The sequence below is a fragment of the Emys orbicularis genome, chromosome 8 (assembly GCF_028017835.1).
Source record: "Emys orbicularis isolate rEmyOrb1 chromosome 8, rEmyOrb1.hap1, whole genome shotgun sequence".
Taxonomy (NCBI): Eukaryota; Metazoa; Chordata; order Testudines; family Emydidae; genus Emys; species Emys orbicularis.
In genome coordinates this window covers 109815805-109841419 of record NC_088690.1, presented here as the reverse complement: position 1 = coordinate 109841419, position 25615 = coordinate 109815805, and the positions used below count along the sequence as shown (strand labels likewise).

Below are 25615 nucleotides of genomic sequence, written 5' to 3'. Positions count from 1 at the left end.
TTTCCCAGAGACACCCCCCCCCCACTCCATGCCCCAAAGCCTGTGTGGGCGGGAGCTCAGGGCTTCTGCCCTGCGGCAGGATGGTGGGGCTAGGGGCATCTGCTGCAGGGAGGGGGGGTCTTGGGCTTTAACCCCATGCGGAGGGGGAGGGGCGGGGGGACACCAGGGCTTCTGCCCTGCATGTTTGAAAATATTTACTGGCGCTCTGCTCCGCATAGCTCTAGCGGAATTTAAGCCCCGGCTGTGCCAGGATTTTACTGCAGGGGTTGAGGCCTTGGTGCTCCTGGCTGGGATTGGCTTGGTTTTAATAACAGTTTCGACCGCTTTGTAAAAATTACTTTAAAAGGCGGATTAAAAAAAATAAACCAGCATCAGTTCCAGGCGTCTCATTTCATGTCAGACTCTGCTATGACTCCAGCCAGCTGAGAGGGCTAATGTTTGTTTGATTGACTTCTGCCTGGTTTATATGCCAGTGGAAATTCAGGGTCCGGTGGCTTCATTAGTTCTTTGTTTAGTGGAATAGCTCCAGCTCCGTGACATATGTCACTGCTTAGTGGCTTAGTGGGTGCATCCTGGGCCATCTCAGCAAAAATGCTGTGTAGTGTGGTGCTGGGAGCAGATCTAGCTAAATTTGGCTTTTGCCTTTAAATGTAATACTAGATCTCATAGTACCCTTAAGTCAAAGAGGAATGCTGTAATTTGATTGCAGGGCAGGAAGGGACCCGGCCGTGAGGCATACCAATGGTTATTTTAACAGTTCCCCAAAAGCTCAAGAGATGAGATGGCGTTGGGCAATCCTGCTGCCTCCTCCTAAGGACTCAAAGCCAACTTGCAATCGTTCCAGCCTTCTGACTTGTTGGAGACACAGTTCCAAGGGGATTTGAGTCACTGGATCAATATAGAAGACGCGTTCTCAAGCACCAGCTATCTAGCAGGCTGTTGTGCATCAGGTCAGAGCAGCGAGGCTCTCCTGTTTATATACCTAGGACCTTATAATATTGCCCATCCCTGTAACATCTGAGCAATACTCAGTCACCAAAGGCCATTGGGCTACTACTATACTGTCCTAGTAGAACAGTTTCAGTTAATATGTTTTTCACAGAGGGGAGGGATAGCTCAGTGGTTTGAGCATTGGCCTGTTAACCCCAGGGTTGTGAGTTCAATCCTTGAGGGGGCCGTTTAGGGATCTGGGGCAAAAATCTGTCTGGGGATTAGCACTGCTTTGAGCAGGGGGTTGGACTAGATGACCTCCTGAGGTCCCTTCCAACCCTGATATTCTGTGATTCTTGTATAAATGGCACAGTGGTGAAGTCTCAAAAAGAAATTGCCTTTTTAAGCATAAGCTATTTATTGTACAATCTGTTTCACTAAGGCCAGTGCGTGCAGCTGTGCAGATAGATAACATCGCAGAGATAATGGGGTTATATTTGGATGAAGCATAACAGCGCAATGTGGCTTGATAAGTACATTACAGAGGGCAAAGGGCCTTTTGCAAAATAAGATAATTGGATCCTGCAACAAAGATATTTACACTTGTTATTCTCAAGACAGCAGGATCCTTCTGTTTGGTAGACTGAGATACCAACCATTTAGTGTGTTTATCAGAACCATTAGAATCAAAAGTTATTTTCTTTTTTCAGAAGAACCCTAGCTAGCAAACTAGGCTGCCAGGTTGGAAACAAACAGCGTGTTGAAGATTTTGCAGATTGGAAAGAATAGCGCCCCATGGCTCAGGAGGGAGTGGGGAGTTTGAGTTCAGGAGGAAGAGGCTAGCAAACGGGATGAAGACACTAGTTTAAAATCTAAACAGCTTCCTCTTATGACGCGTCTTTCAATAGCTCTTTTGGGTCAGCACGTCAGAGCTAGCTCAATCCGTTTGCAATTCTGAGTTTTAAAACGGCTGGTTCCCCACGTTTGTTAATGTTGCGCACAGCTAGCACCTGCCCTTGTGCTCCAGCGAAGATTAGAATTGCTGGATTCTGGTCCCACCCCCACCACAGTCACTGGGCAAGTCATTTAGGGCTGGATTTCAGTGCTGCTGGGCGCCTGTAGCTCCCACTGAAGCCATTGGGAGCTGTGGGCACGCAGCAGCTGTGAGAATCAGCCCTTCCCTTTTTAACCTGTCGGTAAATAACACCCCAGAGAGAGAAGCATCTGATTTTGGACTATAAACCCTCCGAGCTGAAATACTAACAAGCTTTAAGGAGGCAAAAAAAAAAAAAAAAAAGGCATTAAAGATTTACAATTTCAAAGCTGACATGTTGTCACCAAGCTAACGGGTTGATTTTTGTGCTTGTTGGCAGTGTGGTCCTTTACCCGGAAACTCTACGAAAGCAGCTCCCACCAGAGGGAATATTAGCATCATAAAGGTAATGCACCACCACCATGTGAATTATTTATTTTGTCAGTATTCTGTGCTCTATGTAATATAGCCTGTTTGCTCCTACCGGAAAGGAGTCAGCGTGTGACAGACCATTCCAGCTGAGCTCCCCTCTTAAGAGCTCTCCCTGCGGATCTCGGGGGGTGGGCATTGCTCTTGCTTATGCTAATGGGATTTGGCTGGCCAGATCTAGGAACGAAGGCACTGAGCTGAGGGGCTCTACAGAACCCTCTGTACTAAGCCAGTGACTTTGGCTGGGCCCTGAACACAGACTAACCGTTGTGTTGCATCTTCTACTGAGGCACTGGCCGTTCTTGCCTCGTAAACAAAGAAAGCTATGCCGCTTCGTTCTTTGTTAGTGGCTTGTGTTGGTATTCTGGAGAATGCCGTTTACAGGGTTTACTGTGCACTCAGACCCTAATCTTGCAGGTCCAGCAAAACTCCCATGAACTTGACTGCAGTGGGGTTCTGCCACAGTAAAGAATGGAAGGTCCACCAGAAGACCTAGTAAAAAATAAGGCCTTTTTCTTGGCTACATTGCTTAGTTCTGAAAGGACCAGGAGTCAAATTCTGCCCGTTGTTCCAGCCATGCAATCCCATTAATATCCCCGGGGGGCAGGGTTTAACCAAGGGCAGAATCTGGCTCATGGCTTCTATGTATTGAGCGTTAGATTGTCTTTTATTTGAACATTGATGAAGACTCAGTGAAGCTGAGGTGAGATCAATTGTAAGGAATATTTTGTGTAAGCAAATTTGTTGCTGGGAAAGGTTGGCCATCCAGGAAATGAAAACTCCCCAGGTTAACCCTGCAGTAGACACTGCACATGGACCAGAAGTACAAGGTTCCTCACGCCAGAACCTGACCTCTAGGAACACAAGGTAGTTCAGACTTTCTTTCTCTATTCAATCCTTGGCCTCTCTGCTGAGCCTGTCAGCATTGGGCTGGTTAGAGCCATGGGCCAGGCTGGTTATGATGCTGACACCTGCCCTGCTGGTATATGAAGAGCCAGCAGATGGTAACGATTTTCAGTCATTTCCCCTGGGCTGGATCTGAAGCAGTGACCTAAGGGTGAAAAGTTCCCTGATCATGTTCCCAGTGTTTGGTGCATAAGCCCCTAGGGGCTGTGATTTAAGGGCACAGGGTGATCTATAATTGTAATCCCTCACCCCAGTGATTTACTCTGCTGTACCAGATTTTTTTGTCCCGAAGGCCTGGGCCAGCCCCTGAACACAGCACATTCCAGACCAGTCAGGCCCCCGGGCGAGAGCTGTATCATAACATGTGAAAACTTCCTTTAGGGCTGCTTTCCTACCCTCTTTTCCTCCCCCTCCCTTTTCTTTACAGCTCCCCATTCACTCACTCGCATCATTTATTATTTTAGATGAAGGGAGACGCTGCATATTCCACTGGGGGCTCACGGCAGAAACAGGTAAAGACTCAAAGCTGATGTCTCAACTGAAATGTTATATGGTAGCTGATGCAGGCTGGGTGCTATGGAGCTTGGTGATGCTAAGTGAACAGTCTCCTCCCTGGCAGATGCCCTGTGGATTCAATCACTTACCACTGGACAGGGCAAAGCCCTAGAGAACTTAGCGGAAGGAATAACCTGGTGCTGAGATGGATTAGATGAACAAAGAAATCTTTCCCACCATGGCAGCTTCACAGATTCCGTAGCTGACGCCGCTCTATGCTCATACCGGGGAATGGTTCTGTTAAATTTAATTGCTGTCTCCTTTGACTAGAAACTGCCTTGTTCAATTGCTGCCCCTTTATTATGCAGATCAAAGAGCCTCTTAATACAAATATACAAATTGCTGAATGTCTGTGATTGAAGCCCAGGGGTGGGAGTGGTGCAAGAAAGGTTACGTGTGTGGCTTAGTCCCGGGCTTGCAGCATAACCTTAGCAAATCACTTACACTTTCTGTGTCTCAGCTTTAAAATGGACAATTATTTTAGGGAGTGTTGTGAGGTTCTATACATTAGCCTAGGGAACTTTTTAAGATCAGTAGCTGGAAGGCACATGGGAAGACTGAAATATTGTTCTGTCTACCTCCAAGCTTGCACTGCCCTGGATTCAGCTCCCCAGAGGCAGTTGGCTGCAGCAGAGTTTTTCAGCCAGCTGTTATATCAATCCCATCTTTTGTCTAAAATGAGACTAGATTATCGTCATGTTAGAATGCTCTAAATGTGCACTGGGTATCGTAACCATCTTCTAAAGCAGGTGTAGTGTGAACTAGGATGGGGGTGATGCTGCAGAATGTAGCCCTCACCAACTGCTCTCACACATGTGTATGCAGGGTGATGCACCACTGGAATTAATAGAGTTACTAAACAAACATGCTGAGAGCTCAAAATCTGACCCCGTTGCCTCAAACCCACAACCTCGAGTAAACCTAATCCAGATCCAACAGTGCCTGTTCCACCAACCTCTACTTTGCTATAGTTAAGGACAATGGAGTGTTAGTGCTGAGAGCCACGTGCATTGATTTTTGATACAAGATCGTAGGGTTCTGAAATTTGGAAAACTCACAGCAGGACTTCTTTAAAGGGTCTTCTCCTAAGCCCCCAAGAACAGGCTGATTGGTATAGTTTGAGACAGTTATGAGCTGAGTTAAACCTTGATATGGATTAGTTAAAACCTCATTGAAATTGATGGGTGTGACTGCTCCCTTCATTTTAAGATACAGCATAAGGAGAGTTAAGGGCCACACCTAAACCAAGGCATAATGGAGTCTGCCCAGAAATTAGCACCCTACGAATGGAGGGTTCCGGTGGGTGAGTGGGGAAAAAAAATAGGGTGCAGAGAAGCACCAGAGACTCAGAGCAAGGCAGACTGCAAGAAAGCCAAGCATAAAGTGTAGCCCTGCCCGTAGCCTAGAGAAAGGCTCAGGGGTGTAGAGAAGCTTAGGCCTGTAGGCAAAGAAACTGCTCCTGTTGTTCTTGGTTCCTCCTCCGTTCGCAGCAGCAGGACGCTGTAGATTCCTGGCGAATAAACAAGATTGTGTCAAAGAAAATACCAGGTGCAATCACGTTTTCCCAGCCGCAACCACCTACAATGCCTCACACTTCAACTAGCCCCTTGGACTGAAAAGGGCAAACACCACTTCACTAGCGAGTCTTCAGGGCAAATGACCTAAATCCTTTCCCATTCCAGATAATCATTTCCTAAGCATCCTGGAAAAGGAGCATTGGAGAGATAGCCAAGGGCATAGCACTGAAGGCTGCTGGGGAAGGGGGACTCAGGGCTGTTGCCTTACACCACCCATTCAGCCTGTTGTAAGGGATTAAACTTCTCTTGTTGTTGCCTGTCCTGTAGCATTGCTAAGAGATGAGACAAGTAGGGCAACTAATGTTATTTAATTATGCAAGCCTAATGAATGCGTTGCTGTTTTGAGCTCTTTTATCTGTTCATCATAATGACCTGTTACACAAGAGAAGGGAGGAAATCACAGACCGATTGCTATCTGGATCCAGTTTAAACGTGTATTTCTTTTACCACACCGATACACACGGTAACATATATTCAGAGTCTCATCCCCACACTCCTAGCATCTGTTGACAGGTGGAGAACAACTTCGCTCCACTCTGTTCTGTAGAGTGCTGGCAACAGAAAACAAGGGATCCTAGGACTGGATTGTCCCTTGATCGCCTGTGATTTAAAACACAGGCTACTCCATGACCTAGGTGTAATCGCTTGTTTCCTGCTCTCAGGAGGGGAAGCTCTGGGACTCCATGAAGACAACTGGCTTCATACTGGGCACTAGCCTGCTGCTGTTTGCTGCCTTCAGGAACTCTGTCACCTGGTAAGACCGATAGTTTGAGAAGCAACATTTCAGTGGGTGGGGAGATGAGACTGACGTGATTTTTGCAATGAAAAGCTAAACCCTGGATGTAATTCTTGGGCCCTTCTCCCCAGGCACTTGCAGAAGTTCTGGGGGGCTTCGGGCGATTTCTGGCAGGCCCAATGGGAGAAAGTGCTCCACCTGCTTGGAGGAAACGAATGGGCAATTTTCTTTCTAGGTGAGTTGTTTTGAATGCCAAAGCTCGGCTGCGGGAAAGCCGGATTCCAGCTCTCCCAGAGCTCTGTGTACCAAAAGGGTGCATTGCCTCCAAATCCCTGCCATGCCTCTCCCATGGTCAGGGTCCAGCCAACATTTTGGGACCACCCTTTCCACTGCCAGTATTTGTAACCACCAAACCATCCAGGGCCTATGCAAGGTTCCCACCTCCCTCGTTGGGCTAAAGTGAAATTACACCCCAGGTCTCATCGGAGTTGTTCTTGCCAAAAGGACAGAAGATAAGGCTACACACCTTAATCATATTCTAGCAGTAGTGGTACCTGTATTGCAGCCAGGTTTCCTCCTGGGGTAATGTCTACAGAACACAGCCTGGTGATAATGACTTGGTGGCAGGGGCAAGGTGCCTGAGAGCATGCCTGTATTATTGTAATCTCATCCCCACTCCTCTCCTGCCCTTTCATCCCATTCAGGAGCGGTGTCTTTGCTCTGAAACCCTTATGCTCGGAGACTCTCATTTCTGTACAGGGCCTAGCCCAGCAGGGCCCAGGCACCACTGCAATATCAATCATTTCTGATGGACAAAGGCTCCCCCTTGCTTCAGCAGTCTCTGCCCACCTCTCTCCCCCTCTACCACAGGCACAGCCTTAGTTCCGAGCCTTGTTTACTGGGGCTTCAACGGACTCCTGATGGTGGCAGATGTGACCGGAAAGCCAACTTTCATCACCCGTTACCGCATTCAGTTGGGCAAAAACGACCCTGTAGGTATTTTTTACTGTGCCTGCCGAGCTGAACAAATACCGCCTGCATTTTCTTAGAGTAAGAGGGGAGGGGGAACTGTCAGTCTCCTTCCCCCCGCAACCTCCTGCTCTTCCATACTGGGGGCTGACAAAGTAAAATCAAGGCAAGAATTCTACAGGGCATGAAAATGTAAAGGGGACAGATGGTTCTGTGGTTAGGGCAAGGCTTGGGACACAGGCCATCTGCGGTCAGTTCCCAGTTCAGACACCCTTGGGCAAATCCTTTAGGCCTCAGTGCCCCCAAGCACTAGCTACATGCGGAGAAAAATCACCATGATTCCCCAAGCCTGAGTTAGGCACTTAACGTCCTGGGGAAGAGAGGCACCTTAGACTGTAATCCACAAAGGCTAGCTGGGGGTGGGAGAAGGGGGGGCTGCCTAAGCTAGCCAATGGGACATGCCAGCAAGAGGAATGTGGGGCTAAGCCCCACGGTGCCTGCTGTTGCACTCTGGCTAAACAACAAAAGTCATTGGAACAGCGGGACTGGATCCTGGGTCTCCCAACTCCCCTGCAAGTGCTTGAACCTCAGGCTATAGCCACACGCCTGCATGTGCTCCAAGAGGCATTTGGAAGCATGAACTGTAGCAGATATGCTTCCTCCAGCGATGGGAGGGGTTTTTCTGTTGATGTAGGTAACCCACCTCCCTGAGGAGCAGTACCTAGGTAGACAGAAACACTCTTCCCTCAACCTAGCTGCATGGACAGTGGGGGTTGGGGCCACATAACTTCACATCCCTGAGTACTGTAGCTAAGTCAACATAGCTGCAGTCAGGGGTGTGAAAAACCCACCCCCTGACAGACGTCACTAGGGTGACCTAGTCCCCACTGTCAACATAGCTGGGGTAACAGAAGAATGCTTCTGTCCATATGGACAAAGTCGCTTGGCAAGGCTGTGTTCCTACCCCATTAGAAACACCCCTTCCCATCAGCACAGCCTACAGCTACACGACGGAGTTATGCTGGTGTTGCTACGCTGGTATAGTCTCCATAGAATGTAGACGGCCTAAACCTACGTCTACACTACAGAGCCCACGGCAGCATAGCTCTGTTGGCCTACCCCCCCCCCAGCGTAGACGCAGCCTGCACTATCTCGTCCAAAACCATGAGCTAAGGCACCAGAAGCTAAGTCTACACTAGGGGTTTTGTCCTGCCCCCCCCCCCCCCCCTTTAACCTACACAGTTGTGGTATAAATTTTAAGCATAGACCATGGCTAACTAACTCCTCCTTCCCCCCTACCTTTGACAGCAATCAGTTGCACCAATGGCCCAGTATTCTTCACTACATGCAAAAAAGGCAAACACATACATCAGCGGGAGTTGATTGCTAAACCAAACAGCAGTTAATAAGCTTATGCTGACAGACTTCAGTGTTAACACCCCAGTTTGGTAAATGGGACACATTTCATACCTCGGGTCACTGCCAGGTCCAGGCAGACAGCAGCTGGCTGCTATTCGTATCACATTTGGAAGGTTTCTTCATAACTGTGTGGGCTAAAGAGTTCTTTCCATGGCATTTCAATTGCTGGAGTGTAGTTAGGCAGCACTTTAAAGCAATTCACAGTCCCACGGCTGCATAACCGCACTGTGCACACGCCCTGGCCACAGTGATCAACAGGGCACGGGGCCTAAGTCATCAGAGAAACCACCACCAGAGGCAGGAAAGGGTTCTACCCCTTTCCTAGAGCCACGGGGCTGCAGGTTAAAGAACGTGCAGGCAAGCGGAGACGTATTCCTGTAGCACCAGATTCAGACTCCTGGCCCTGGCAAATGACATCAAATTGTACACTCAGGTCTTGATTAAAGATGAAGATTATAGAAAGGAAAATTTCAGCCACAGCCCTTCAGCTGTTTGTCCCAGGGGAGCAAGCAGAGCAGGAAGTCACGGGGAAAGCTGGAGGGAGACAATTCAATTGGGGATTCACAAGGGCACCGGGCTTTTTTATTGCTCTTCCTTGAAGCAAGGTGGAGCAGCGCACCCGGGGGCTGACAAGAGTCAGTATCTGCCACTGCCGAACGGTGTCTTTACAGAGAGATTGCCGACTCGCTCGAACACACCCACCTTTTTTGCAGTGAAGACAAAGCCTGACATCAGCGTGGCCATGCTGAGCCACAAGCCACAAGCACAGGAGATGTGCTCACTTTTAACTCCAGCCTTGGAGCTGCTCAGGCTGCCAGGGGAAGTATCCTGCTCAGACAGCAAAGGCTGATCCGCTGCTTGGTACCGAAAGTGTGTTTCCGTCAATCCTACCTCTCGCCCCCCAACCTCCAGTTCTGTGCTTTGCCCACAGCAGAGCCAGGCACTAGGCGGCCAGTGACACAAAGAATGAGAGCGCTGAACTGTAGGCAGATCAGCTTCTCGTTTATTTGCCTACCTGTGAAACTAGGTCCAAAAATAGGTTCCCTCTCCCCAGAGCTGCATGGCTCCATGGTTAGCCTTAGCGGAGTCTCCTCTCTTGCAGGTGGACCCAGCGAAGCTGCGGCAGGCTGTTCACACAGTGATGCTTAATCAGCTTTTCATCTCTCTCCCAATGATGATGCTCATGCTCCCCATCATGAAGTGGCGGGGACAGCCCTGCAGCAAGGAACTACCCACCTTTCACTGGTTCCTCCTGGAGCTGTCCATCTTTATCCTGGTGGAGGAAATTCTCTTCTACTATTCACACCGGTGAGCTGGGCAAGAGAACTAGTCTGTCCTGCAGCTGCTTCTTCCTCCTTTAAGCTCCCTAAGAAATGTGAACCGCTCTGTCCTGAATTACGATTGTGCCCTCAACCAAAACAGCTCCACTGACCTTGGCCAGTCAGTGGCACCTGCCTTTCCTTTGGGAGCTCTTGGTGGTATAATGCTACCAGGGGCCACGTTTAACCAGAGATTATGAAAGTGAGAGGATTGACATGGACTGGCCCACAGGCTAAGGGAGGGAAAAGACAAGTTGATTTTATATGCAAGCTATAATCTAAAGCACTTCACCCGAGCTGGGGGAGGAGGCTGTAACTATTGCTTATAGGAGGAGCTATACACCAGCCAAAGAAAATCTACAGAGAGAGTGTATTGTGTATATGTAGACCAAAAAGATTGTGAGCTCCCTGGTCAAGGACCATGACCTCCTATACACATGTACAGCGCCTGGCACAATGGGGCCCCGCTACCGACTCTCCAGACCTCCTGAGCGCTACCACTACACAAAAAAACCCCAAAACAGATGCAGAGTAAAGTCAAAGAAAAAAACAAACAAACAACCCACCTCATAAAGAGAGAGAGGGGCAGTTTAACAGCAAACAAAGCAATTGTGGGAATACACACAGGCCAGGTGAATTGCCCAAGGACACCTGGGTTCTATTTCTGGTTCTGCCTTGACTCATGAGTCCTGACGGCTAGCCCCGGTCTTTAATTCACTAGGCCTCTTGGCTGCTCTAGAAATCGATACATTAGAAAAGTATTGAGGATGCACCCAGACTGACATTGGTCTCAGGGTTGACTGGACTTGAAGACTTCATTCTGGTTCTCTCCATGCAGGCTTGTTCATCATCCGCTTCTGTACAAGCGCATACACAAGAAGCACCATGAATGGACAGCCCCCGTTGGTGTGGTCTCCCTCTATGCTCATCCGGTCGAGCACGTGGTAAGCGGGCACTCTTGGGGGTCGCTGCCCAGCAGCCTATCAAGTAAACCCAACCCATGGCTGTGGGCTTTGCATTTCCACTGGGTGACGATTTGTGGGTAGGGAAGAGAGTAGCTACACTTCAGACCCTTCCTGGTGGGAGATGAAGCTGGAGTTTGTGGCGTCTCCAAAAAGCTGCTGTAGTAGAAGTGTCTGGTGGCTCTTTGCACTGGGACTGCAAACTCGTAGGGTAGAACCAGGTAAGACAGGGTCAATCTACTGTCAGACATACCTTTTGGGAGCCGGGGCCTCCAGCAGGTTTGAGCATGATGGAATGGGGCCTCCTTGAGGTGGCAGATCTGGTGGAAGATCTTGCTGCATAGCCTAGGAAAGGTCCAGGTGACCAATGCTGGGCTGCTTCATCATGAACTGTCCCAGCCAGACACACATGCCAGGCGGTAAGCAGTGAAACCTGAGAGAGGGAGTTGAGATGTTAAAGCAACGTGAGTTACAGTGGGAGTTGGCCTCGGTCACCTCCTTTATCCCAGTCTCTTCGGTGCATTGGCAGAACACTCCCAGTGACTCTGCGATGAGTCTCCCACGGCAGCACTAGCTAACTTGATATCACACCTCCATGAGATGCTCGACTCCCACTATTCCACTTCAACCAAGTGCCACGTTCAGCATCAGCAGCACTGGGTTCTAGGGGCTCCCGTAATACAAGCAACAAGAGGAGACGCCAGTTGCGGCCTTTTGAACAGAAGGTTTGGGTGTGCATGCTAATGAGACAGGGCTTGTGTCTGAATTCCAGTTTTCCAACATGTTGCCTTTGCTGGTGGGTCCGATAATCCTGGGATCCCATGTTGCCTCCATCATGGTGTGGCTCTGCCTTGCTATTCTGGCTACATCCATCTCGCACTGCGGCTACCACCTGCCTTTCCTCCCCTCGCCGGAATTCCACGACTTCCACCACCTCAAGTAAGGTCATTGGACACTATCCGTACAGCTGCCCCTCCCCTCCTGCTCTGTGTCCAGCATCCTCACCCTCAGTGAACAGGAAGCACAGAGAGGTCAGAGCAGAGGACCAGGCCTCAGGCAGCCACTGACGTACCATGCAACCCTCAGACAAATGACTGACCTTTTCCTTTCTGTTTCGCGGTCAGCTGAGCTAGAAAACCGGCTACAAAGCAGAAAACCAAAGGCTGAATCTGAGCTCAGGTTTCTTGGGTGGATTAGACAGAGGAAATAATGTGTCGGTTCCAGAGAAGCAGGCATAGCCTGGGCTTTCCTAGCAGTGATCTAGGGCAGGGGTAGGCAACCTATGGCACCGAAGGTGGCACACGAGCTGATTTGCAGTGGCACTCACAGTGCCCGGGTCCTGGCCACCGGTCCGGGGGGCTCTGCATTTTAATTTCATTTTAAATGAAGCTTCTTAAACATTTTAAAAACCTTATTTACTTTACATACAACATTAGTTTAGTTATACATTATAGACTTATAGAGAGCGAGCTTCTAAAAATGTTAAAATGTATGACTGGCACGTGAAACCTTCAATTAGAGTGAATAAATGAAGACTCGGCACACCACTTCTGAAAGGTTGCCAACCCCTGGGCTAGGGCATCAAGGACAATGCTTTGTGGAGCATCTTTCTGGCTACTTAATTCCTTCTCTGTCCAAAGACAGCAATGGAAAAACCAGACATTCCCACAGCTGAAAAGCCTGATACAGCAGGAACCAGGCTTCGCCTAGTCAAAGTGCTGTGCGCACACGTGATCGTTAAACCCCCCCAGCGGAGGTGAAGCACTAGCACCTTTTTACAGAGGTCGCACAGCAAAGCAGTGTCAGGCCTGCAGGTAGAGTTCCGAGGGAGGTCCTGGTGCTCTGTTCCCTGACCATGCTCCCTGGCTAGCATCGCTTCCCCTTTCCTGCAGGAACGGGGACGACAGTTCAGTTCCGGCCTAAGGACAGGGTGATACCTGATGTATCAGCGAGTGCGTATCACCCCCCACCTCTCCATGACACTGATCATGCTGTATGCCAGGAGCACAGATCACCAGGGACATCAGAACCTATGGCGTTGAGCAATGCTGTAGGGCTAGCTCATAGCTTCCTTGGCCATAGGCGTGTGTACAGCCCGTCTGGTCTTCCTGCGGCCTCAGGAGCTCATGTGCCTTGGAGTTGTGGCTGTCTGGCGTAGAGTCCCACTCTCCTGCTCCCTGGCTGGTGATGGCTGCAAAGGCAGCCCGCAGTGCCTGGGGATGGAGAACACCCCTGGCTCAACCCCTCTCCTGGATGACTATGTAGCAAAACGGGCAGGTTCTGGGCTAAACCCCATCCAGTCCTGCGCAGGCTGCAAAGAAAAGGCTGGGAGAGACAAAAGTAAAGCAGGATTGGCAGGGCTCGGATAGGGACACAGGCTATGAGAGGGGGTGAGAGGGAAGCGATCTGCATGGCCTACCTTGTTTCTCACCTGTAACCCCCAGTACCCTGTGTGGTCCCTTTCTGCTTGGCTGCCAGGTTCAATCAGTGCTACGGAGTCCTGGGGGTGCTGGACCGCCTGCACGGAACAGACACGCTCTTCAAGCAAACCAAGGCCTACGAGAGGCACGTCATCCTGCTGAGCCTCACCCCTCTCACGGAGACCATTCCCGACTCGCCCAAGAAAGCCAAGTGAACCCGCCTCCTCCGCGGCTTGCGGCACGCTCACAACAGGGGGACTCACGAGAGCTTGGAACAATGATTATGCCAAATAATTTTCTAATGAGAAGCAGGTTATTGTTCATCCTAAGTATCAAAGACAAAGTGGAACTGTAACCCGTTGCCGGGGAGATTTGCACTCGCTTCCCTTTGGCCCCCACCAGCCCGGAGTGCAAAGCTGAACTCCTGGCAGCAGCCCTACAGCTGGGGGGCCTCCTGAAGTGAGCGTAGGGTTTTCTTGGGCCCCTGGATCAAGCTGCCCACAGACTGCCCCACACAGGTTCCCTTCCAGCCCCACAGAATTGGCTGCTGTTTAGATCTCCATTTCCTGCTGGAGGCATTGGGGCCCAGGACATCTCACCTGCACTGCATGGGGAGTCGCAGGGGAATTCAAGAGCACTGCGCTCCATTCAGCCTGGCCCAATCTCATCCCAGCACTCTGGGCCTGGGAGAATCAACCTGAACACCCCATGGAAACATGCTTGTTGAGGCAACGTGGCCCTTCGTAACCACTTTGCCAGCACCATCAGCCCTGAGAGCTCAACTTCCCACAGTACAATTATTCCCCATACCTATGACATAAGGGCTTCAAGCTGTAAACCATCACTGATCACCAGTGAGGGTCAGGCAGAAGCTACCCCCACACGGTACTGTGCTACATTACTGGGAGCACTGAGTAGGTTTTATTGTTTTAACAATTAATACGGCAGGTGAAACCAAAATGCAAGTCACTAAGGGATCTTTCCAGGAGGGAGGCTCTGGAGCTGAAGTCTCATTAGCACAGCCAGTATGAGCAGACCGCTCCATCCCACCGAGACTCACCTCACTTCCAACACAGCAAAGCAGACAGAGGGAAACCCCTAGGATTGCATAAAGTTATACGCAATGGAAGAGCTCCCCACCACCACTGTTCTCCTGAGCTGTTTAGTAGGGAGTGCTGCAAAACCCTTAAAGAAAATGGTCTCCCAGTCAGAAAACCACTACACAATTAGACACAACTGAAAGTATCACATGGCGCACCGAGAGCTGCGAGTGCTGAAAGTCAGGACTGAGGTGTGTTAGCAGAGCAGTATGGGGGCCTGGGGCTGGAACGAGCAAGGGAAGAGTGCACTGGATTGAGACTAAGCAGTCCTACAAGAGCTCTTCTGCTGAGAGCTTGTATAGTGCCTAGCTGCAGTGTACTGATCAGGTGCCATCAGTCTCTCACCTTCACGAGTATTGATTCCACATGAGACGTGTCTCATCTGTCGCTCAGACCCTTAGACCCCAGAGCACGACTGAGAAGAGAGTAAGGAAGGTTGCAGGGACAGGAGAGTCCATACCACACTGTCTTTTGAGGTTTTTATTTTTATACATTTTTTTGTATTAAAAAGGAAAAAGCATAATTACCACAAATTACAAAGGACTAAAGCATTACTAGAATAATGAATCACATCAGCCTAGAAAGCAGATACTCTGAATAATATTAATGTTATAATACAAGCTCTCGTTCAAGTATTTTACATTTTTTGTTGTTGTGGTTGTTTTTCTTTTCCTTTTAAATGGGATGATGATCCTAGCACACAAGTCATTATGTACTATCAACAGAAGATGGATCACAGAGTGGGTCGTATTAACAAGATTTTCCTCCCCCGTGATGAGTGGTCTGATAAGTCATTTTAAATTTGTCTCTACAATAAAACGTAGCTGAAGAAGGTTGCAAAACACTTTTTCTCTTTTGTTTTTGGGAGTAGAGGGGATGAGGTTGGGACAGGCAGCCAGATCAAACTAATATCCCCCTTTGTTCTGGCTGAGTAATTGGGCATCTAGACAAAAACACTGGCTCTTTATTGAAAAGCAGGTTATCCACACAGCTTTGAGCAGTTCAGAGTGAGACCAGACACTGGAAAACCCTCCCTGCTCCAACCACTTCCAGTTAAAGCTCAGTGTCAATTTCCGAGTCAGTGAAAGTATGTGCTGCAGGGACCAACCCAGGCTGGGGCTGGAAAGGGAGGAGAGTTCGGCCATCCTTTCCCACAGGCACACAACACTATGCCAGGAAGACTCCAATGGATGAAATGATACCAAGCCCACCTCTCCCAGGGATATCATTGGTACAAGCCAACCTATTGTACACGACTGATATTCTGGAGGTGATGAGAAGCGGGAATGTACCACTGAGGAATAAAGAGGAGGGGTTGGGGTGTTAGTTGAAATACATCTGACTTTTGACATGAAAGTGTCTATAAAAACCAAACTGGATAGGTTTAAGCCCATGCCCTTTCCCGCTCAGAGAGCTTCCAACAATAGGGTGTGCTCGTCACAGATACATCGGTCCTATGTTCAAGTGTCTTCAGAAAGTGAAGATGTAAACGATTCTTTGAAACGTTACCCCTAGAATTTTTTTTTTAAAGTCACTCCACCCAATCCACATCAGAGATGAAACTGTTTTCCAAAAAAACAAACACTCTCCTCAATTATTATAGGAATTGGAAATTAAAACTAAAAAGTCAGTGAGGCATTTAACATCAAGTGTAGCAACCCTCTCCTTAGTAAGAGCCTAACGTTGATTCCAAAAGAAAGTGAGCGGACGACCCAAAGTCTCGGAGAAGAGACACACACAGGATACAGAGCATTGCAAACAATTTGCTACATTGACAGATTTGTGTGTGTGTTTTTGCTTGATAAAACAAGAGAGATCAGAAAGGCATTACCAGCTAAAAGGCTCCCCTCCGCATTGTCGTATTGTACGTGTACAGAAGTATGGCAGAGTATTGAGGTTAATATGTCATTTGTTACAGTACAGTCAACCAATCAGAAGCAGAGTGAGTGAATACAGAACCTGGACAGAATCCAACAATTACAGATAACCACCGGGAGGGGGAAACAAGCCACGAGGAGCAGACAAAGCAGCAGCACCTAGACATGTTTTCCTTTAAAAACCCCCAAACCAACCCCACCTCTGTGCAAACCCTGAACCACAGTGTTTTGGATCCTGCCACAGCTACCTGTATGCAAGATGGACATCCGACGTGCAGGGCCCGAGAGAGGAGATGCACATGATTTAACAGACACTTCTTCCACCTGAAATGGCAAGGCCAACTGCACCCCCACTTGGGGGTCGTGGGGCAGACTTGGCTCTGCATTAACAGCTGCCTCTGACTCCCTCCGCAGCAGAACCGATCAGCACATGGGAAAACTTTTTTTTTTTTTTTTTTTTTTTAAAAAGGAGGTGGGATGGCCAAGATGGACCATCCCTGACTAGAACGGAGATCAAGTTCCTCCCGGGAAAGTGGTGGTGAGGGAAGGAAATCAGGCCAATGCAAATGTCAGACCATCTGCTCTTCTCTAGAAGGGAAAAGTATTTCAACAGCCACCTCCCCGCCTTGGAGGCGTGTTCGGCCACATGCAATCCTCTTGCTATATATTCTATGTAGCAGAGGTGGGTCTCACTTAGCTTTGGGAAGGTGCGTCCGGAGACTCGTCCCGTGTGCACCATGAGGCATGGCAGACCTCTCTGAGGTCAATCCTAGCATTCAGTCACCCCTCAGCCCTGGTACCCACTAAGCAGGCTGTGGGGCTCTGTGCCTGTGAAGACAGGCTAGAACCCTATGGGGTCAGCCCTCGTCTGAGCAATGGTGCTGGAGACTCGTACTCCTGGTGCCACCCAACGCTAGATTGTCCTCCCCTCTTTGGAACGTGGCCTACATCGTACACTGCAGGCAGCAAACAGCAAAAGTCTCCTCTCCCTCTAGAGCAGAGGGTGAAACAGAACCTTGTTGCAGGACCATATGCAGGATGCAACGCAGCTGCCTCTCTCGGGTTCATTTCCACGTCTCCTCTCCCTCCCCCAGGTATCTGGGCCTGCCTCACACAGCAACATGCCAACACAGCTCCCACTTGACCCTATTGTAATCTGCTACAATTCAACGGCATGTCAATCCTGGGCTGTGGCACAACTGCTGGGATCTCTCTTCTGGGCAAGCTTCTCCTGCAGAGAAGACTTTCTAGACAGGCCCTGGTCACACGGACGACAAATGACAAACCACTGACTAAAATGGGAAACAAACTGCTCTGGGCTGAAATTGGAGAGGGTGTCGCACAAACAAAAAGACGGAACAGCAAATCAGTTTGGATCTCTGAAGCTCTCTGGAACGTTCCTGGGCACTTCTGCCATCCAAAGGCTCCTTTAGCCTGTTGATTTCACAAGCAACTACTACTCAAGGCGAGCCCACTTTTCCTAATTTCTGGTTTGAGTTGTTCAGATGCAAACAATGGGTAACAAAGAGACCATGCCCCCCAATAACAGACAGCGGTGTCTCCGCAGTCACTGCTCAATACCCTCCCGGCTCTTCCCTACCACCCCCATCTAAATCCCAACACGCCTGCCAGAGGGAGGGTCTGGCTCCAGCTCACAAGACTAGGGAAATTCAAAGTCAAGGCTGAAAATCAGGGCTGACACGTGATCGCGCTGCACCTGCGTGTTGGGGCTCTCGTGGCCAACCGGGCACTCTGTGCGATCCCAGACACAGCAGAATAAGGCAAGGACTCGGGGCAGGCCTGTGTGCTTAAATCATTAGCGGGCTTTAGCTGCAGAATATATCAGGATCTTGATCTGAGGGAACACCAAGTACCAGCCACTCAGTTCCCTTGTCTGGGCTCTAAGCTACTGGCAGCAGCTCGGCTGTAGGGTCACCCAAAGCTGCTCTGGAACAACCAGCATCTCTGCCCCGCCCCAGCAGCCTGTTTTATGCACTGTACCTCTGAGAAGCTGATTGCTTTCACTGGACAGGGCACATTAGCAGCACATGGACCTCTCGCTACCCACCTCTGGCAATGCCGATACCCAACGGCGACAAACTCTGGCTGACCCACCCAGCTTTGCTCTGAACTGCTGCGCTCCAACCCCGCAGCACTGCTGGGCCTCCTGTCGGTACAGGGCAGGGTTCCCAGCTACTAAGCAGCATGCAAGCCCTAGAGACACCCCCCTTGCCAGGAGCGGTGCCTAGTACATGAGGCAGCCCTAAATCAGTGGGATGCTCAGAGGTGACATGCCATTGCACTAAAAGCTGATGAGGCAGCAATGAGCCGGGGGGGGGGGGTGTCCTACGCTGCCCAGACAGCAGCGGGCCAAGGTAGCAGCATCTGCAGACATTCTTTTCGATACCCGTCAAGCAAGGCCTTCCCTGGCTTGCAAGGCCAACACACACAGGAAATACAGCCCAGAACCCAGCAAAGCACATGCGTGAGCACATGGAGGCAGAGCATATTACCAGCAAGGGAAGTACCCCTTCCCCTCCCAGGGAATTCACCTCCGTCTTCCAGCCTGAATTCCGCACTGCCTCGTTGCCGGGACACAGGTTGCCTTGTGAGCTACAACTTCCTTCCGCGCCATCTCTGCCCCGTCTGCTCCCCACCCCGGCCAAATCCCACCAGGCGCGGCTTGTGTTCTGGAGAGTCCGAACGCACATCCTCCCCAAAGCCGTCTCATGCTGCACCGCCGAGTGGTGCTGTGGTCGGGCAAGCAAAACCCAGGGCTCCGCGACCGCTGCAGTGTGGTGCCTGCCATGCACCCTACCGGGGGGAAAGAGGAGGACTGAATGCACCCATCTGTAACAGGGAAACCCGCACTGTGACCACATTTCACAGGCAGCCGTCTGAATTGAGACCATCCCCACCCAGCCAGCCCTCTGGGTCAGCGCTGGTCCAAGATGGGTTTCTTGGTATCCACTTTCCTCAGCTGCTGGGCCGTAGCATTAACGTGCTCCAGGACATTCACGTTTCTCTCGGCTCCACACACCCCCTTAGCAGTGAGAAATCCGGCCACTGGGGCTGTCCCCTTCCCTGCTAGGCTCCTACCCTCCCAGCAGACCGATAACCCCACCAGTGCTGCCCCTGCTTGTTGGACTGGTGGAAGAGGAGAGAAAATGACAGTGCACCTGTAAGTCTGAGTGAGGCAATAGCACGGACAGTTGCTGTAGCAGGAAGGACACTACAACAGTATATACATTACATCGGCTTCAACTACTTCGGCTATTAAGTCTTAGATTAAGCTGCGTCAGCACCGCTTCCTCTCCGGAGTGGGCCCTACAGCCCACCTCCAAGGGAAGGGGGGGGGGGGATCGTCCGGCGTAGTTTGTACAACGTCCCTCTCGGCTGCAGAAAGCAGCTCCGGTGTCTGTGTCAATGCAACCGGGTCGCCTGGGAGATCGCCAGCCGTTCCCCGCAGGAGTCTCCCAAAGGAAGGCGGTTACGGAGGGGCTCCCGCTGCTTGGCCGAGGGCTCTCGTCCCACGCAGACGCCACGCCCCGAGGCCACGTGAGGAAGTCAGGCGGGTCACAGAACTCCCACTCCACAATAAGGCAACATTTTTTTTTTTTTTTTTTAAACAATTATTTTCAAGGAAGAAAGCCAAGGGAGAGCAGTCTGTGTAGAGGGTGGTTGTTTTTTTTTTTGTGGTTTTTCAAAAGGGAGAGGAAGAGAAAGCTCCTTCTAGAGCGGTCAGCGTTCCTGCACAAGCCTGCAGATCCCATCCTCGCTGTCCTCGCACAGAAAGGTTGAATGAGCCCATCACGATGCCTGGTCAAGGTCCTTTGGTTGACTTCCAATTGTCCATGATGGAAGGGTGAGTTGGGTGGAGGGAAATGGAGCTGGCAGGAGGAGGGGCAAATACAATCAAGTCTTTCTGTATCGGTTGGGTTTGTGTTTTTAAAACGCATCCTTGTATTCGGAATGGGTGAAGTCAGCCGGGTCAGGGACGTTGGGGTGCCACAGGCCGACTCGACACGGAACCTCGTAGCTTTCCGAGCTGGCTGCATAGCTGATCTGAAGGGGTGCGTGTCCGAGGGGGGGGGGGGGGGGGGGGCTGCGTAGCGCAGAGTGATTTTGGTAAATCCAGACGAACTTCTATCAATAATTTAAAACTTGATATATATATAATAAAAAAAATATCTCCCCCTTCCCAACCCACCCAGAAAGAAGCTAAGACATGAAAGTGGGGGCGGAGGGGGTCCAGCTCCAGTCAGCAAGCAAAGGATCCTTTTTGGATTACGATCGTCTTGTTTTCCCGCCACAAGAGAGGTCGTGTGCGTTGAAGTTTCCCCCAGCAGCCTATTCTTGGACACCCACGATCCGACTCCCCTTCTGTCCCTCCCCACCGCACTTCTCCCCTCCCCCAGTCAAATTCCCCACCAACCCACCCCTTCCCCAATAGGAAGCAGAAGCTCCAGCTTCTCTACTTCCCCAGTGTTTGAGATTCCACAGCCGCTGTGGCAAGGGCATGGTGGCTCAGGTTTTTGGCATCCTCTCTCGCAGGCTGGCTGGACGAGGCATGGGCTTGGCTGGATGGGGACTGGCTGACCGGCTTGCTGGAAGACTGGGAGGGGTAGCGCTTCCTTCCATCTCCTCCTGACGTTGACGGGAATCGCTTGTGACCACCTTCCTCTCCCATGGGTGGCTGAAAGAGAAACGTCCCTGGCATCAGAGCAGCCATCTCAAAGCAAGTCACCCCCATGCACACGGCCACGGTCTTGCCTCCACCGCCCCCTCGCATCCGTGTTCTGCACCTGTCGTCACCTGGGAAGCCCCATCGATGGTTGCAAGAGCCCTCCCTGGATCCCAGGGAACAAGGGGGGTGGAGAGGCTAACCTTAGCCCAGCCTCCCCATCCACTCATGCAGGTGCTCAGGGGGAGGGCTGCACTCCGGCTGCATTAGGGAGCCAGAGGGAAGAATTCTTGTGGGGCAAACTGGCTTCAGGCCCAGGCGGATCCTTGGCCGGGGGGAAGTTTTCGGTCTCCCCTTCTTGTTATAATCCTGATTCCTCTCCCCAGGAGGCAGCCGCTCAAGCTGCTTTTGCTTCCCGCTGAGTCATGACAGCGAGCAAATCATTCGCGCTTCCCGACACGGGGTCCCACTGGGATGCGGCCTGCTCTACATACGCTGACGGTTCCAACCCACCACCGCCCAGATTCATCCCCTAAGCGCATGCAGGGAAGGCATAGGGGCCTCCAGCGAAGGTTCCCCCTCTCTGCCCAGCCTCTCTCAGCAGAGTACAGTTCAGCGGTCCGGTGCAGGCCAGGGAACCAGCTCTGACTACCAAACCTGGCTCCACCAAGCAAGCCAGCTAACTTGGTGCTGTGTTTTAATCATGGACACAATGGGGAGGAAAAATACTTACCTGTCTCCCTGGGGACAGGGGGGTTAATAGAGTAAATGTTTGTACAAACGGGCTTAACCTGGCTCCCAATATGCAAACCTAGTGGTACCTTGTTTCTCGGAGCTGGAACCCTCAGGAGCACTGGGCAGGGGGAACGGGCTGGCAGGTACAGAAGGATAACTGATCTCCTATCGGAGAGGCCTGTGCTAACCCCCGAGAGCCGAGTAACGTGCCAGCGGGGCAGGGTTGGCTTTCCTGGCTCCACCATACCAGGCAGGCCCCTCTCTCTCCTTATCTAAGGCTGGCTGTTCTTCTGTCCTGCCCCGCCTCTAACACCCACACACTATCTGTGCGGCAGCCTCCTGCCCAGCCCCCCCTTTATTTCAAAGTTCATCTGAAATTCTCTCTCCTATCTCCTGCCCGGGACGCTTCACACGCCTGTGCTGCCAGCCCTAGACTGTCGAGCTGTATCAGACTGTGCTCAAGCTCAGCTGCTCCTAAAGTCACTGACTCATTGTCAGAGATCTAGGGTGAAAATGCCACCTCACCTTAACCCATTCACAGTGTGTGGGGGAGCGTCCCCCGGCCTCCCCCACGCAGCCCAGCTACAAAAGAGCACATGGGATCAAAGCAAGGCCCATGCTTCTCTCCAGCAGGGAAGCACTTCACAGCTGTTCAGAGCCGGGGAAGCAAAACAAAGTTGAATATTATTCCCATGGAGACCGAGTAGCCAAGGAACAGCCCTGTATTCAGGGGGCCCTTCGACACAGAAACCAAGGGGAATGTATTCCCCCACCCAGCTGCAATGGCCTGAACACGACAGTAGGGGTCACTGCTGAGCTACACCTGGCCCCGCTTCTGACTGAATTTCCACCCACCGCCCCTGCTCTGGGAGAAGTGGTCACGGATTGGGACTGGGGGAGGAGGGGGGAGGGAAGAGCGATGAAGAGCAGAGAGCTGGGGGGGGCAGGAGGGAAGAGTGATCAGCCGCAGCGCCTACTCACGTCCACTCGGAAGTCCTCGAGGCGCCTGAACTTGCTGAGGTATTCTTGCAGCTTGCGTTCGATGTCCAGATTTTTGGCTTTGGAATATTTTAAGTAGGCCCAAAACTTTTCCAGCCCATAGAGCTGCCCTGTTACGAGACACAAAGCTACAGACGTCAGAGCTGTCCACGAAGGGCCCCCCAGAGCCTAACGAGCACTCTCCACCCGCCCCGGTCGAACACGGACACCATGCGAACGGGCCTCTCAGAGGCTCACGGATACCCTGGACTTCCGCCAAGGACACGCAGGGGATTGCCTGTAACCACGTGGCACCACCCCATCGGGTGCGGAGACTCCTCAATAGACCCTTTGGGCCTGGCACGGCAACCGCGTGGCACCAAGAGTGTATCTTGACATGAAGTCGCAGAGGAGGGGCTGCCTGCTTCCCACACACGGAGGCCACCTTGGCCTGTCACTCCCTAGGCCAGCAGGGGCTGTGAGCACAGCAAAGCCGGCACGGCTGAACCATGGGAGAGGAGAGGATCCCTCTCACTACTGGGTGACTAGCTCTGGGTGCAGGGTGTCCTGTTCAGTCGGTGGGTTGGGCCACTGCAAGCCCTCAAGAGAAACCCTGGAGGACCTGGTCCCACAAGAAGAGTGAATCTGGAGAACATCTACTATGGCCTATTTCCATCAACCTTCCCAGCGCCAGGCCCCTCAGCCACCTCTGTGTCCTGAACAGCCAGAACCCTCAGTGACTCCGGGCCCAATGTGCTCTACTCCACACAGCTCTTGGACGGTCATAGCCGTCGCCATTACCACAGTAAACCGCATGGCCGGACTTCCCAGAGGAAGCCCCTGGACAGCCAGTCACAGAGAGCAGGGCTGGATGATGAGATTCAAGGAGCTGCTGAGGGAACCACCTACCAGCTTCATAATCCTTGATGGTTTCTTCTTGGAAATCCTTAAATATGTCCGGCCGGAATTTCTTCTCCAGCCCGTAGCTGTAGTATCTGAAAAGGCACTCCAGGCCATACCTGCAGAACACAGCAGCTCGTGTGAGAAGCCTAAGTCAGAGCAGGGCTCCTGGACCCAGCCCCGTGTCAACAGGGAATGACGCCATCTCTCAGGGCTGGGAACACTCCCGAGGGACACACCACAGCTAATACCCTGCTTCTGTGTGAGGCGGCGCGTGAGCGTCTCCCCCGTTCCTTCCCCAAGGTCACACCCGCTCTCTCTGCTCTAAGACCAGCCCAGCCCCAGGATGGGCCCACCCCACTCATGCTCTCTCACCCCTTAAAGTGAATGCAGCCACCCATCCCAACTCACAGCACAGGTGCCCATACCCACATCAGCCACTGCCCTACCTGTATCCCTCCTTCCCATCTTCCAGTGCCAGCTGCTTGAATTCCTCGTACATTTTCTTGTTAAAGTGATCTCGGAGGAAAAACGACCAGAACCGGAAGAGCGTGTTCATCTCCTGGGACTGACCGATGCCCAGTCGTTTCCGCTCTGTTTGGGGGAGAAGGAAGGCAATTACTTTGGGTTCCAGACTAACGGGTAGAATACCCCTGCCTTGGAGAGCGTGTTCAGGAGCAGGGGCATATGGATGAGGTGGTAAGATGCCCTGGATAAGCTTACAAGGGCATCCAGCCCTAAATGTAATCCCCCACTTAAGAATGGACATACTGGGTCAGACCAACGGACCATTTAGCCCAGTATCCTGTCTTCCGACAGTGGCCAATGACAGGTGCCCCAGAGGGAATGAACAGAACAAGTAATCAAGTGATCCATCCCGTCACCCATTCCCAGCTTCTGGCAAACCATCCCTGCCCATCCTGGCTAATAGCCATTGATGGACCTATCCTCCATGAATTTATCTAGTTCTTTTTTGAACCCGGTTATAGTTTTGGCCTTCACAATATCCCCTGGCAAGGAGTTCCACAGGTTGACTGTGCTGCCAGTTGGGTAAGTTCCACAAAGTCAGTTCTCTCTGCGTGCATGGAGACGGGATGCTAGCTACCGGTAACCCAGAGCCCCCCTTAGTTTACAATGCAGGGTCAAGGAGGGTTATGTTTGGCTTGTCCATTCCATGTCCCTGCCCTGGCTTAGGCAGCAGCGGAGTCTATTGTACCAGTGCAGAGAGCACAGCAGCAGGACGATATGCTCACCCGTGACCCACGTAGCTAAGGTGTGTGGCTGCAGAGGGGGTGCCTCCACCCTCTGCTAGACAGAGCGAGAGCTCCGGCAGCCCTGGTGCGAGCTCCGCGGGGCTTCCCCCAACCCACCATTAAGGCAGCGCCGACGGTACTTGTGATACACATGTTGCGTGAAGCCGTTCTCCTTGAGCAGCTCGTGGGAAGGATGCTGGAACTTGGGCAGCGACTGAGGGGTGCAGCCGTAGCTCCCGACAGCAGGGGTTCCTTCCGAGGGGCTGGAGCTGAGCACAAGACACACCAATCAAACCCCCTTTCCTTCCTTTGGGCACCACCAGGTGCAAGCCCGAGCCACAGCATCACTCGTGGGATGAGGGGCTGCAGCCGAGCGAGAGGGAACGCACCCCCAGGGCAGGACAGCACGGCAAGAGGAAAGCAAGATTCGTGTGGTTTGCACAGGCCTGCAGCATCCTGCTACCTGATCATACAGGGGATGGCCTGGGGAGGGGCTGGTGCACGAACTCCTCAGGCCAGGGCCCTCCCGGTCTTCGTGCACACCCAGAACACTACAGAAATCAGACACGATTCAGAGCTGCAGAGTCATGGGCCACATGAACGGGCCCCTCTGACACGAGCGCACGTTGGTTTAGCTTCCCACGTGCGTTTAGCTGCTCTGCTGTCTGTGTCACACAGACAGGGGACAGTTCTCTTCCTTCCCTTTAAATGGAGCCCCAACCCCGTCACCAACCCTCCTGCACAGGCAGCTCCGCTGGACGAGCGGGCTACAGAGGGAAGAGCCCTCTAACCCGGCTGACCGCCGTGCTTCTCGGGCCAGAGGGCGCTGGGGG

General features: G+C 51.7%; 2 protein-coding genes across 2 annotated transcripts in view; one reads left to right on the top strand and one right to left on the bottom strand.

Moving 5' to 3' along the window:
• Nucleotides 1-2329: 2329 nt before the first annotated feature.
• On the top strand, nt 2330-13470 carry FAXDC2 (fatty acid hydroxylase domain containing 2). Its single transcript, XM_065410026.1, has 9 exons — nt 2330-2369; nt 3763-3810; nt 6093-6184; nt 6298-6401; nt 7037-7158; nt 9657-9862; nt 10712-10817; nt 11608-11774; nt 13314-13470. Exons 2-9 carry the CDS (start codon nt 3763-3765, stop codon nt 13468-13470), a joined length of 1002 nt encoding a protein of 333 aa, XP_065266098.1. The 5' UTR covers nt 2330-2369.
• Nucleotides 13471-20706: 7236 nt separating this feature from the next.
• The window catches only part of LARP1 (La ribonucleoprotein 1, translational regulator), a 72466-nt gene continuing 67557 nt past the window's right edge, over nt 20707-25615 (bottom strand). Inside the window, exons 15-19 of the mRNA XM_065408814.1 lie at nt 24900-25051; nt 23979-24123; nt 23539-23648; nt 22633-22760; nt 20707-20928 (exon numbers count right to left, since the gene is read on the bottom strand). Of these exons, the coding sequence (XP_065264886.1) occupies nt 20707-20928; nt 22633-22760; nt 23539-23648; nt 23979-24123; nt 24900-25051 (757 nt within the window). The remainder of the gene's footprint in view (nt 20929-22632; nt 22761-23538; nt 23649-23978; nt 24124-24899; nt 25052-25615) is intronic.

Coding starts and splice junctions, on each gene's coding strand:
- FAXDC2 (XM_065410026.1), top strand. CDS start 3,763: ATGAAGGGAGACGCTGCATATTCCACTGGGGGCTCACGGCAGAAACAG. Junction 7,159..9,656: donor AGTTGGGCAAAAACGACCCT/GTAGGTATTTTT, acceptor CCTCTCTTGCAG/GTGGACCCAGCGAAGCTGCG. Junction 10,818..11,607: donor CTCATCCGGTCGAGCACGTG/GTAAGCGGGCAC, acceptor TCTGAATTCCAG/TTTTCCAACATGTTGCCTTT.